The sequence below is a fragment of the Plasmodium yoelii genome (assembly GCF_900002385.2).
Source record: "Plasmodium yoelii strain 17X genome assembly, chromosome: 11".
Lineage (NCBI taxonomy): Eukaryota > Apicomplexa > Aconoidasida > Haemosporida > Plasmodiidae > Plasmodium > Plasmodium yoelii.
In genome coordinates, this window is record NC_036183.2 from 1811240 (window position 1) to 1825862 (window position 14623).

General features: G+C 24.2%; 4 protein-coding genes across 4 annotated transcripts; 3 read left to right on the forward strand and 1 right to left on the reverse strand.

The window, feature by feature from the left end:
* Positions 1–236: 236 nt before the first annotated feature.
* On the forward strand, positions 237–1420 carry PY17X_1144700 (FAD/NAD-binding cytochrome reductase; the record flags this gene model as incomplete). The annotated part of the gene is made up of 2 exons (XM_725955.1): positions 237–1035; positions 1149–1420. 2 exons carry the CDS (start codon positions 237–239, stop codon positions 1418–1420), a joined length of 1071 nt encoding a protein of 356 aa, XP_731048.1.
* A 746-nt stretch (positions 1421–2166) lies between these two features.
* Positions 2167–3301, reverse strand: PY17X_1144800 (ribosomal protein L10; the record flags this gene model as incomplete). Its single annotated transcript, XM_725954.1, has 3 exons — positions 2167–2544; positions 2753–2843; positions 3096–3301. The coding sequence occupies 3 exons, from the start codon at positions 3299–3301 to the stop codon at positions 2167–2169; spliced, it is 675 nt and encodes a 224-aa protein (XP_731047.1).
* Positions 3302–4360: 1059 nt separating this feature from the next.
* On the forward strand, positions 4361–8017 carry PY17X_1144900 (alanine--tRNA ligase, putative; the record flags this gene model as incomplete). The annotated part of the gene is made up of 1 exon (XM_725953.1): positions 4361–8017. One exon carries the CDS (start codon positions 4361–4363, stop codon positions 8015–8017), a length of 3657 nt encoding a protein of 1218 aa, XP_731046.1.
* Positions 8018–9434: 1417 nt separating this feature from the next.
* On the forward strand, positions 9435–13664 carry PY17X_1145000 (secreted ookinete protein, putative; the record flags this gene model as incomplete). Its single annotated transcript, XM_725952.3, has 1 exon — positions 9435–13664. One exon carries the CDS (start codon positions 9435–9437, stop codon positions 13662–13664), a length of 4230 nt encoding a protein of 1409 aa, XP_731045.3.
* Between the last annotated feature and the right edge of the window lie 959 nt (positions 13665–14623).

The following is a 14623-nucleotide window of genomic DNA, read 5'->3' on the forward strand; positions in this document are numbered from 1 at the left end:
CAAAAATATGAAAATTGCAAAAAAATTGTGTATAGTTCTATAGACATAAATTAATAAGAACATGTGTATATATATATAGTATAATAATATTATTAAAAATTTTGAATTTATATATATATATATATGTTGGTTTTTGTAACAACTGTTTTTTTTTTGGTCTTTTACAAATTAAATTAATTCGTCTAAATATACGAAAGTACATATAAATTAAGCATATATTAAAAAGATATAAAAATATGAATTACAGGATTAGTAACATGTTTGCAATTTTCTCATCGAACTTTTTAATGTCAATAATAGTTGTGACTATTTCTATAATTTTAGTTATTTGGGGAAAAAGTAAATGGAATAAAAAGAAAGAATTATTTTTGTTATATTCTAAAAAACATGAATATGAAGAAATAGACGTAAAATTAAAAAGTGATGAAAATAAAAAATTTTTAAATGGAAAAAATAAAACATTAAAATTAAAGGATGTAATAACATTAACAGATACAGTAAAAATATATATTTTTTCTTATCCAAGTGAATATGACGATTTTGGTTTGGGGATATGTAAGCATATAAAATTTAGTGGCTTAAATATACAAGGAAAAATAAAAGGGAAATGGAATAATAATGATGATAGAGAAAAAGATTTATCGGAAATTTTTAGAAGTTATACACCTGTATATATAAATAAAAAAAAAAAACAAATTCATTTTATAATTCGTATATATAAAGAAGATGAACATTTTATAGATGGTGGAAAAATGAGTTCTCAACTGGATAAATTGCGAAATAAAAGTAAAATAAATATAACAGGGCCATTTGGATTAATTGAATATAAAGGGAATAATGAATTTTCTTATTTGTCAAAGTCTATTAAAATTAAAAAACATATAGTTATGATTGCTGGTGGTACTGGAATGACTCCATTTTTTCGATTAATAAATCATTTGTTATTAACAAAAAAGACAAATATAGAAGACGAGCCTATTTACATAACCTTTATATATGCAAACCGAAATGAGCAAGAAATTTTACTTAAACCAGGTGAGTTTTTTTTTGTAGTTTACATAGTCATGTAAAGATATATATATATATATGTGTTACTGTCACATATTAATGTTTTCACTAAATATATGTACCTCTTTTTTGTTTTTCAGTTTTCGATGAATATGATGCAAATTTTGAAAACTTCAAAAAAGTTTATAGCATAGACAAATGTTTAGATAGTACACTGAAAGACACTGTTGATAATATAGGATATATAAATATAGACTTATTAAAAAAATATGTTTTAAAATATGAAAAATTAAATATACCTATTAAAAATAGCGATACACTAGTTTTAACATGCGGCCCCCCACCTATGACATCCTTACTAAATGTGTTATTAAAAGAAGAAATGAAAATGGAAAATGTCATAATTCTTTAGGATTGCAAATGAACATGTTAGATAGAAAAAATATATATATATATGTATAGAATACCAGTGGAAATATAGCAGCCCCTTATTATCTTCCATATAGTATGTTTGTCTACGAATTTGGGCGTGGTTATTTTGTCCTATACTATATTTTATTTTTTATATTTATGTTGTATTTGTGGAAACAATGCATTTAATTATTTAAAAAAAATAAAAAATAATGTTCTTAAATTGGTATTGTATATGTGTTATTTGGCAATTGGAAAGTATATTTTTCCACCTTGTTTATTTTTCCATCTTGTTTATTTTTCCACCTTGTTTATTTTTCCATCTTGTTTATTTCTCCACCTTGTTTATTTTGTTTATTTAATTTCTACAGTGAAATTAAAAAGTTTGTTACTAATTGTTTTTTAATCGAAGTTGTACAAAAAATACATACACATACGAATTATATATATTGAAAAATAAATATATAAAAGTTTATTTAAATGTCAAATAATATTTTATACAAAATATGTAGAAATAATAAAAAAAATGAATGTTATAATTTTAGCCTTTTAAAGGCAGTAAAGAAAATATTTAATTAAAAAAAATTAAAAAAAAAAACTATACATAAAGCCAAAAATTTTAAAACGACGAAACATGGAAAAGAAAAAAATTAGGTGATGAGGTTGAGTAATAAAATATAAATTGACGTATTTAAAATTCACAAATCAAAAAGAAGGAATCGTAACTATATCTAATTAAAAATAAAATTACTTGTGCATTAATGAAACAAAATTGTTTAAGTGCCAATAAGCTAAAACAGAAATGTCAAATTTTCCGATTTTCATATTTAGCATTCTTAATAATTTGGCACTTTCTAAGCTTACAAGTTTATCTTTTTCTGCTAATACTTTATCTTCCTTTATTATAATTTTCTGATCAACAATATCAAAGTTCACCTTTAATTTTTGTAAATCCTTTTGCATAGAAACAGGGACATTTAAAACATCTCCACATTTTAGGATAACATTTTCTTTAGATATATTTCCATGTATAATATATTCTTCTGGTTGAAACTCGTTAAAAAATTTGATAACTTTTAATGGTTCATCCTTTGTTATTAAAAGAATTCGATTTCCTACAAGTAGCTGTAAAAGTGGATGGTATACAAAAAAAATATAGAAACATATATATATTATTTTTTTAACCTTTTTGCAAAGATTATATTAGAAACATAGATGTAATATGAGGAAGTATATTTTCCATCCGACCCAATATAGTGTATAAATTTATAAATCAAGAAATATTTTTAATGTTAAAAATAAAAACAACACAATATATGTCATATAGACATACCTCTGATATTTTGGAAATGTTTGGTTTAATTTCATCTTTTTCATCATCTCCAAGAGCTAGTTTCATTAATTTATTTTTTCCAATAAAAAATCTACAAAAAAAAAACACGATTAATTAAAAAAAAAAATTTGTAATGTATATTTATAAATATATGGTCAGTTATATAATGCTACGTAAATGCATAACAAAAAGCACTATATATATGTATTTCAATAATTTGTTAAAATTTATGATAGCAGATTTAGCCTTTAAAATTGAGCATATATTGTTTCATTATTAACAAGTGTAGTTTAGAATACATAATAGATTCCCTTAATATTGTTACATTTATTTTTGTTCTTACTTTCCCCCCGATGGCTTAAAATATTCAATAACCTTTTTGAGATTATTATTTGAATGGGTTCTTATATCTAAGGCGTAAATGTAAACATTTTGAGTGCTTGCATATTTCTTAAGTTCTGAAAGTTTCTGGTCTTTAAGCTCTTTCTTATTTAACTTTTTTTTAACTTTAGTTAAGGATATAGCTATGTTTCTCTTTGATTTTGGCATTTTGGTTAGTTAAATTGTAAAATAAAAACTTTGATCGAATTATTATGCAGAAAGTTGTTATATTCTACTTATTCCAATAAAATGGCAATCTAATCGTTTCTGTTATATATATATATTTATAGCATTTATTATTTACTAATTAATTATTCATTTATTTGTATATTTATTTTTATTTATTTTTCATTTATTTTTCAGCTATTTTTCAGTTATTTATTTATTATCCATTTAAGGAATTCAAAATTTAATAAGCCTTCCGATGTTAATTCATTTAAAAAAATTTAGTATTTTTTCTTATCAAAATATTCTTTAATATATTTTGTTTCATTTGGGTATATATTTAGCATATAAAAAATAATATGTATCATTTGTTTATTGAATTTTGTATGCATATTACGAAACCAGTATGTTATAGATATGTAAAAAAAAAAAAAAAAAATTTTGAAAGAATATATCTATGCATACTGTACCTATATATGTATGTTTTTATCGATAACGTTATTCCTTTTGGGGCGTAACGGTTTTTTTGTATTACAATAATTTCACACTGTCATGCATATTTAAATAATTAGTAATATATATATTTGTTGGATGGATAAAAATAAGTTTATAATTTTGTATAATGTGATATATATTAGAAATAGCAAATTAAACAATACATACCACTAATACTGGTATTAAAAAAAAATATATATATATATATATATATATATATATATATACACCTATTAGCTACATTTTTGTAATATTATCAAAAAATAAATTTTGTTACTTGCCATTAATTGGATATTTTTTACCATATTATATTGGTATATATTTTTTATATTCATATAGAATACTTTCATAATAATTTTTTTATTAAGTTTTTGATAAAGCAAAAAATTTTGAACATATTTATATATTTGATTAATTTTTGAGAATAAATATTTTATGTAATAATATTATAATTTTTTCCTTTTATATGAGATTATAACTTGTGAAATGCGTAAACTCTCAGTTATAAATGTGTTATAATATGTATGTACATATGTACGTGTGACATATTTTTGGTAATAGAAATATATGATTATTTGTTCGTTTATCATTTTGTTTCTATATATATTTTTGAACACCAATAAACAAGTTACATTAGGAATTCGGATAAATAAGGCGTTCAAAATAACTGATAAATATCAACCACGTAAAAAAAAAAACGATAGTAGCAACAGTTACGTACCGAATAAAATTTTATTTATTGATGAAAAAAAAAAATATAATTTATCAGTTCATGTTAAGAGGGGAAAAAATAGGTATTTAAAAATTCGTGAACAAATAAATGAGTATATGCTATTTAATCATATAAACCCCAAATTGCAGAATATTGGATTTGCAACAAAATTTACATGTAAATATAATTTGAATAGAGGTCATATTAATAGTATATTTAATTTTATTTACTTATTAAAAGGAAATAATCCGAAAAAATATTTCATAACAAACACACACAAAATGAATAAAAGTGATAACAATAGTTTAAAAAGGTATAATGCAGAGAATGAAGAAACTGGATATTTACATACAGATAAAAATAACGAAAATGGTGAAATAAATGGTCAAAATATAGGAAATAAGCAAAACGAATACAAGTATATGACATCAGAACAAGTGCGAAATAATTTTATTAACTATTTTAAAAATAAAAATCATACAGTAGTTGATAGTGCATCCGTTATACCATATAATGATAACACTTTATTATTTACAAATGCAGGTATGAATCAATTTAAAAAAATATTTCTTGGAAATGTAGACAAGAATAGTGATTTAGGTAAATTAAAAAGATGTGTAGATACCCAGAAATGTATTCGAGCTGGAGGCAAACATAATGATTTAGATGATGTTGGTAAAGATGTATATCATCATACATTTTTTGAAATGCTTGGTAATTGGAGTTTTGGTGATTATTTTAAAGAAGAAAGTATTGAATATGCATGGGATTTATTGACAAATGTTTATAAAATAAATCCCGATAGGTTATATGTAACATATTTTGGGGGTGATAAAAATTTACCTAGTTGCCCACCAGATTTAGAAGCAAAAAAAATATGGTCAAAATATTTAGATGAAAAACGTATATTACCATTTGGTATGAAAGATAATTTTTGGGAAATGGCAGAAACAGGACCATGTGGCCCATGTTCAGAAATTCATTATGATCGAATTGGTAATAGAGATGCATCCGATCTTGTAAATAAAGACGATCCAAGTGTTTTAGAAATATGGAATATAGTATTTATGCAGTATAATAAAGACGAAAATAAAAATATGAACAAATTACCATCCCCTTGTATTGATACAGGTATGGGATTAGAAAGAATAACATCGATTTTACAAAATGTTCAAAGTAATTATGATACTGATTTATTTACACCTATTTTTAAACAAATAAAAGAAATTTTTAATAATAGCATACCTAGCTATCAAGGAAAAATTAATGAGGAGGATCCAGATAAAATCGATTATGCATATAGAGTTATAAGTGATCATATCAGATGTGCTACTATTGCAATAAGTGATGGATGTATTCCTAGTAATGAGGGCCGAAACTATGTTATAAGAAGAATAATAAGAAGAGCAGTTAGAGTGGGCAAACAAGTTTTTAATATAAAGAGTAATGTATTATGGTTTTATAAATTAGTTGATTCGGTTTGTAAAATATTAGGAAATTGCTTTAAAGATTTACAAAATGAAGAAAAGGTTAATTATATCAAAAATGTTATTATGCAAGAGGAGTTAATATTTAACAAAACGTTAGAAAAGGGTGTTGACCAATTTAATAAAATTATTAAAAAGTGTCACCAAAATCCAAGCAATAGTAATAACCTTTTCAGTGGGAAAGACGCATTCGATTTATATACCTCTTATGGTTTTCCAATCGATTTAATCGAAATTATGTGTGAAGAAAAAAATGTTAAATTGAATATGGAAGAATTTAATACATTGTTTAAAAAACATCAGCTAATTTCCGATACGAATAATTTTAAAATAAATAAAGTTATCGATTTACCAGTAGAAAAGGCACATGAAATAAAATGTAAGTATAACGTTTTACCTACAATAGATTATCATAAATATAATTGGAACAATACTTTTGAGGACATCAAAAGTAAAGAAGAAAATAAAAATAACCTAAGGTTGAAATCATCCGTTCAGATTATTTATGATGGTAATTTTTTAGATGAACTAGTTTATACTGATAACGAAACAAAGGAACCTTCTTCATGTGAAAAAACAGAGAATGAACAAAAGAAATATGCATTAATCTTGAAGGAAACGAATTTTTATTATGAAAACGGTGGTCAAATATATGATACTGGATTTATTCAAAATGAATCTATGAAATTTCAAGTATTAAATGTGCAAAAAATGAACGATTATATATTACATATTGGGGTTCTCCTAAGTGGGTCCATCAAAAAAAACGATGTAATAGAAACAGTTGTCGATTTTGAAAGAAGAAAACTTATAGCTTGTAACCACACAGCTACTCATTTGTTAAATTTTGCCTTAAGAAAGGTTTTAGAAGATCAAATGAATCAAACAAAAAACAAATGCGATAATAAGGATGAAAACAAAAAGGGTTCTTTAGAAGATTCTAGTGCAATTAAGAACAAATTAGAAGGAAACTCATCATGCAATAATAATTCAAATGGAAGCTCAATTTTCAATTGCGAACAGAAGGGTTCTTTGGTTGATGATGAAAAACTGAGATTTGATTTTTCGTTCATTCAAAATATAAACATGGATGTACTAAACAAGATTGAAACTGAAATAAATAATATTGTAAAAGAAGAATTGGATGTATCAATTAAGACTATGGATTTAACTGAAAGTAAAAAAATAAAAGGAATTCGAGCAATTTTTGAAGAAGATTATTCAGATAAAGTAAATGTTGTTTTTATAAGTAAAAATGCTGATAATGTATTAAATAATTTAGATATTAATTATACTTATCTTTGTTCAATTGAATTATGTGGAGGAACCCATATTGGAAATACAAAATATATTAAAGAATTTATCATTACTTCAGAGGAAAGCATAGGTAAGGGAATTCATCGAATCAATGCAGTTACAAATAAAAAAGCAGAAGAAATTAACAAAAAATTTGATGATTTAGTTGCTAAATATAAACACGTTTTTGATGACCCAAATGAAAATAAATTAACAGATGTACAAAATTACAAAAGAATTTTAAAAGAAGATAAATTTTTACCGCTTATTAAAAAAAATAAAATATTAGAAGATTTAGAAATAATTGAAAAAGATATTGTCGAAAAAAAAAAAAATGCACAAAAGGAATTGTTTAATAAAGCAATGGGTTTAGGCAAGTTATATGCTACAGAAAATAAGGATAATATTTTATTAGATATAAAATTATTTACTGAAATAAATGGGAATCAAAAAGTCTTAGAAAAAGTTGGTCAAGCATATACTAAGGCTAATAAGAATTTAAGCTATTTTTTTATCATTCATGATGAAAATAATACTTATTGTGTTCTTGAAATAAGAGATTCCTTGAAAGGTAAAGAAATGCAAGCAGAGACCTTTATGAAACAAGTAATGGAATCAGTAGGAGGTCACTCCGGTGGAGGAAAAAACAAAGCATTTGGTTCCGCGGGAAAGGATAAAGGTACAGCAATCAAACAAGCTGCAGAAGAAGTGATTAAGAAATACCTATAATCTTATGAAGTATGCAAAAATGGAAAACTTTTAAATTGTGTATATAATTTATGCGAATATTCCATGGTGGAAAGCGATAAAATGCAGAGCTTGTTTTAGGCGCTCCATATTAATGTTATGCTGCTAATGCATACATATTTATATGTTGCTTGAATGATATTACTACATGTGCGTGAAATTATCAAACATTTCTTTTCTTATTACACATTTTAAATGTTTTATATTTTTAATATATATTTCTTTCTATATTGTATTTCATTATCATTAATAATATTAACAGTGGATAAATGTATGAACATTTTATTGAATTACAATGAAATTAAACATTTTAACCTTTTTTAATTTATTTGGAACAGCATAATTAAATATAAGATAATTATTCAGTTATTAATTTTTTTCATATAAAGGCATTTGAAGTTTACATGAGCATGCAACCTTCCTCTTGCATGTTTTTAAATAATTGTATATTGACTATTTACAACAAATTTAAGAATGCATATATAGCTAATTGTTAAGGTTTTTAACAACTTTAATTTAAAGCTTTGAAAAATTTTCTTATAGATTGATAGAAAAAGCATTGGGGCTATAAAAAAATAATAAATAACACTATTCTGGAAAATAACCACAGCTATTATATATATTTTTTTTTTTTTAATAATTAATACTCTCTAAAGCGATGTTGCATTTTTTTAGATATGAAAATAGAAAAGTAGCTAAAACATGTGTGTGCACACTATATTGTAACTCTTATATATAAGTTATTTTATTTTATGTTCATTATTTTTTAATTTTTTTTTATTTTTTAAATATAAAACATTTTATGTTAGCTATTTACTACGTAGACAGACATATTGAATGGTAATAAAAACTAATTGATTCTGAACATGTCAGGTAAAAAAAAACTAACTAGCTAATATGTTGTATCTTTTGGTGTTTAATATGTATTTTTTATATTTTGAATGGTTTTCAAAGAGAAAAAATAATAGCTAGATTATATTTAATTTGTAAACAATGTATAAAATTAAATATTTTGAATAAAATATAAATATAAATATAAATATATATTTTTTTTTTAAATTAAATAATTAAAATAAAATAAAATAAAAAGCACACGAAATAAGACATGATATTTACTACCAAAAAAAAATATATGATTTAATCGAATATATTATATAAATATAAATTAATATTTTTTTCGAAATATTCTTTGAATTAATGACTATATAGAATGTCTATACTTCAACGTTTTTGATTTAATGAAACGTTGACTAATTTGTATGTTATTTTCAAGCTTTCAACATAACAATACACGTAGTGTTGTTTTGATTTTTTTGTGCTTTAACTTTTGTTTTTTTCAATTTTATTTTTAATTTTGTTATTTTCGAGTTTTTAATTATTAGATAGTAAATGAGCTACTATGGGTAATATTAAAGAGTTGTTTATTTTTTTTTGCTTTTTGTCTGTTGTTTTTCCTTTAATTTATTGTGGAAAAGATAATGAAAAAAAAATTCATTTCAAAATAGAGCTACTTGATAACGATTTTCTACTATCAAATGAGCACTTAAAGAAAGAAAAAAGCATATTTCAAAGTGGAAATAAATTAAAAATAAAAACCTTTGAAAAAATTCAAGGAAATGTCCTTGAGAGAGCCATAGTTGTAGAACAAGTGAACAAACTAAAAAGTGGCAATGTGGAAGAGAATGATATAAGTCTAGAAGATTCAAGTGATGATAATACAGATTCTAACAATGACGCAAACAAAAATAAAATGAAAGTTATTTCATCTGAAGAATCTGTAGAAAATGATATTCATATGTTACGTAAGGTTTATCAAAAAATATTGCCGGATACAACGACTACTTATTGTTATATTAGATACACATTTAATCTTAATTTAGAGAAATTAAGTGAAAGTAATAAAAGTGAGATATTTAAAGGAATAGATAACAGTTTAGATTATACATCTTTTTTACCAAAAGATAAAATGAACGTTACAGAATCTATACTAGAAAATGAATATACAAATATAGATAAATCCGAGGGTTCTAATGATTCTATTATATCAAATTTGGAACTAATAAATGGTGATATCGAAACGGAAAATACTAACGAAGAATACATTAAAACTATTGATGATATTATTGACTATTTTGATGATAATAATGATACGTTAAGTATACCGATACCTATTAAAAATAAATTAATAAGTGAAAAAAAAAACCTAATCGAATATAATCAGTCCAAAAAATATGAAGGTCCTGAAATAACCAAAGAGGATATGGAAACTATTGGATTTTATGAAATGTTAAAAATGTTAAAAAATTCATTTTTTATGACAAAAAACCTAAAAAGTTTATCACAAAATCTAAATGAGAAAAAAGATAATGAAATCGATATTGATGACATTTTTATAAATTCAATTATTAACATATTTGGCTGTTATGAGACGTTGAAAAAAAATAATAAAATAGATTCTATTTTCATGAGTATTGAAAATAAAAATAATATAAACAGATATGCTGAAATACATGATCATAGTTTTTCTAATAAGTCACCTAGACGCAGCATATTGAATGAGAGTTTTATGGATATTAATGAAGATGCCGGAGAATGCGAATCCTTTTTAAAATCAATTTTACAAAATAAAATATTTGAAAATGATTCAAGAGCTTCAGAGAACGAACAAAACATGAGTTTTGATACGGAAATGAGTAATCAAGAAGGTACTGAAGAAAATGATTTAAAATCAGACGATTCATTTGATAATAGTTCAAATATAAATATACTTAAACCAAGTGTTAGAAAATCATACAATACTTCTAACAATTTCGATTACAATAACAATGGTAATACAGAAGAATTAAGTACCATGGAAGAAATACACACTGATTTAGGGGATATCGAATCATTTGCAGAACTATCTGATAAAATGAGAAATGATGATATATTAGACGAGAGTGATGAAAATGATGATGAAGGTAGTAACGAAGAAAGTATAGAAAATAATGAAGAATCTGAAGATTATAGCGCTAACGACGAAGAAGATAGCGAGGATGAGGATTATACTGATGTAGACGAGGACTATACTGATGTAGATGAGGATTATACTGATGTAGATGATGATAATAGTGATGAAGATGAAAATGATGAAGATGAAAATGACGAAACTGATATATTTGCAAAAGAAGACGCAGATAAAAATGATATGAATAGGACGGTAGATTCCGATGGTTATGATGAGAATGGTAATTTTGTCGAAGAGGACGATGAAGATGATGATGATGATAAATATTCAAATACTCCTTGGCATGATGATTATGATAATACTGTATTTGAAAGAGAATACGAAGCTAGAAAAAATAGGATGGTAGATTATGATGGTTATGATGAGAATGGTAATTTTGTCGAAGAGGACGATGAAGATGATGATGATGATAAATATTCAAATACTCCTTGGCATGATGATTATGATAATACTGTATTTGAAAGAGAATACGAAGCTAGAAAAAATAGGATGGTAGATTATGATGGTTATGATGAGAATGGTAATTTTGTCGAAGAGGACGATGAAGATGATGATGATGATGATAAATATTCAAATACTCCTTGGCATGATGATTATGATAATACTGTATTTGAAAGAGAATACGAAGCTAGAAAAAATAGGATGGTAGATTATGATGGTTATGATGAGAATGGTAATTTTGTCGAAGATGAAGATGACGCTATAAAGCGTACTAAAGAAATTAAAATAGAAGATGTTGTAGGTTCCTTATTAAGAGCAGGTACAAAAAAAATAAAAGGTTTAGGAAAAACTGATACTGCAAAAAAAATTAAAAAAAATATGAGTATTAGTAATTTATCAGGAAAAGTTAATGGAATTATGGGAAATATTAAGAATGCAACGAAAAAGACTATTAGTAAGCCCAAAAAGGAAATCTCAAATAGTATTAATAATATTAAAAGAAATGGGGAAAATATAGTTGATAAAACTAAAAAGGAAATAAAAAAAAATACAAATAATCTTAAAGTAAGCACAATAAATGGAATGGATAATATCAAAAACCAAGCAACACAAGGTATTAATAAACTAAAGAATGGAATGGAAAAGAATGTTAATGCAATTAAGGAAACAAGTAAAAGTTTTTCTGATAAAGCTACGAAAGCAGGGAAAAGTAGCATTAATCAACTTAAAAATAAAGCTAAAAGTGGCATTAAAAGTATTAAAAAAAGCGGAAATAAAATTGTTAATAAAGTAGTGAAAGGAAGTAAAGATAATGTAAATAAACTTGAAAATAAAGCAAACAAGGGAGTTGAAACAATTAAAGAAAAAACTGAAAATGCCATAGATCAAGTTGTAAAAGTAGTAAAGGATGGCGCAGATAAACTTGAAAAAGAAGCAAAAAAGGGAGTTGAAGCAGTTAAAGAAAAGAGTGAAAATGCTGTAGACAAAGTCACTAAGGCCGCAAAAGATAACGAAGATAAACTTAAAAAAGAAGCAAAAAAGGGAATTGAATCAGTTAAAGTAAAAACAGAAAATGCTGTAGACAAAGTTACTAAAGTTGCAAAAGATAACGGAGATAAACTTAAAAAAGAAGCACAGAAGGGAGTTGAAGCAGTTAAAGTAAAAACTGAAAATGCTGTAGACAAAGCTGTAAAAGTAGTAAAGGATGGAGCAAATAAACTTGAAAATGAAACAAAAAAGGGAGTTGAAACAGTTAAAGCAAAAACCGAAAATGCTGTAGATAAAGCTGTAAAGGTAGTAAATGATGGAGCAAATAAACTTGAAAAAGAAGCAAAAAAAGGAGTTGAAACAGTTAAAGCAAAAACCGAAAATGCTGTAGACAAAGCTGTAAAAGTAGTAAATGATGGAGCAAATAAACTTGAAAAAGAAGCAAAAAAAGGAGTTGAAACAGTTAAAGCAAAAACCGAAAATGCTGTAGACAAAGCTGTAAAAGTAGTAAATGATGGAGCAAATAAACTTGAAAAAGAAGCAAAAAAAGGAGTTGAAGCAGTTAAAGTAAAAACTGAAAACGCTGTAGATAAAGCTGTAAAAGTAGTAAAGGATGGTACAAATAAACTTGAAAATGAAGCAAAAAAAGTGGCTAACGAAATTAAGACAAAAGGTGATAAGGTTATAGATAATGCTGAAAAATCTGCAAAAAATATCACGGGAAAAGTTTCGACTGAAACAAAAAACACTCTAGAAAATATTACAAAAGAAGTAGAAAAAGGAGTAAAGGATAACAAAACAGGAATTAAAACTTCTAGCACAAATTTAGAGAATAATAAAAATGGTAATATAAATAAAACTAATGAAGGATTAAATAAAGAAAAAAATACCACAAAAACAAAGGATGTATTACCTGCATCCCCCCCAAAAGGTGCTAAAAGTACTCCAGTAAATAAAAACTCCAAAAGTAAATCATCCTTATTAAGTATATCTGATGAAATTAATGAAGAACCCTTAAATAAAGAAAAAATAAAAAAGGAAATAAATAAAATTGATAAAGAATACAAAAAATTGAAAAAAATGGAAAAAAAATTAAATGAAGAATTAAAGAACCCCTCTCCTTCAGACAAACAAATAATTCATGAATTTGATGAATATGAAAAAACAGTTGAAAAGAAAAATAAAAAATTATAAATAAATAAATAATATAATACATATATTATTTATATTTTTCTTCAATGTGTATTTTTCTCAATATCATTGCATAATTAATATATATATGCGGTTCATATATTAATGCAACCATACAAAATAAACGCATTATTTATATGATTTACTTTTTAATGTTTTCATTTTTGATTATTCAATGATTTCAAAACGTATATTTTAAAATATATAATATTATTACATTTTTTGTTATTTATTATTTTTGTTTTGTCATAATTTGATTTGTTGCATGTTCCTTGATAGCTTATTTGCTAAACGATGTTATTTTTCTATGTAAAAAATATGTATATGCGAATTATACGTATATATCTTATATTTTATGTAAAACGTACTCTTTAAATATAAATATTAATTAATAAAACTGAAATACAATGATATGAAATTTACAGTTTCAATAGCCACTTATTGTCTTATTTTACTTTTTATGAGTTTAAGAATGAGATAAAAAAACAATTGAGTTAGATAAAACTGAAAAATTTATAATATTTAGATTGCTCTATATTCAAATTATGATTCATTAGAGATTTTATATTATTTTGTATGTTAATATATTAAACAATATAGAAATAACGTTAAAAAATATAAAATCATAATACGGATGTCACCATGCTTAAAAAATGATATTTTATTTTATTATTTAAAATGAAAAATATTTTATTTTCCCAAATAACTATTATGTTAGTACAATTTATTTACGTGTGTACTGGTCTAATATAATTATCATTTGGTGGTTAAAACAGAAAGATCATTATATTTATAAATAAATAGTGACATTGTTATCATATTTATTGAAAGTGCATTATTTTGGATATAGAGACACAAGAAATAGACTGAATTATAATATATTTTAAAAATACATTTTACACACATGTTATATTATTATTATGGCTAGTTTATGGGAATATACAAATATATTGTGAAAAAAT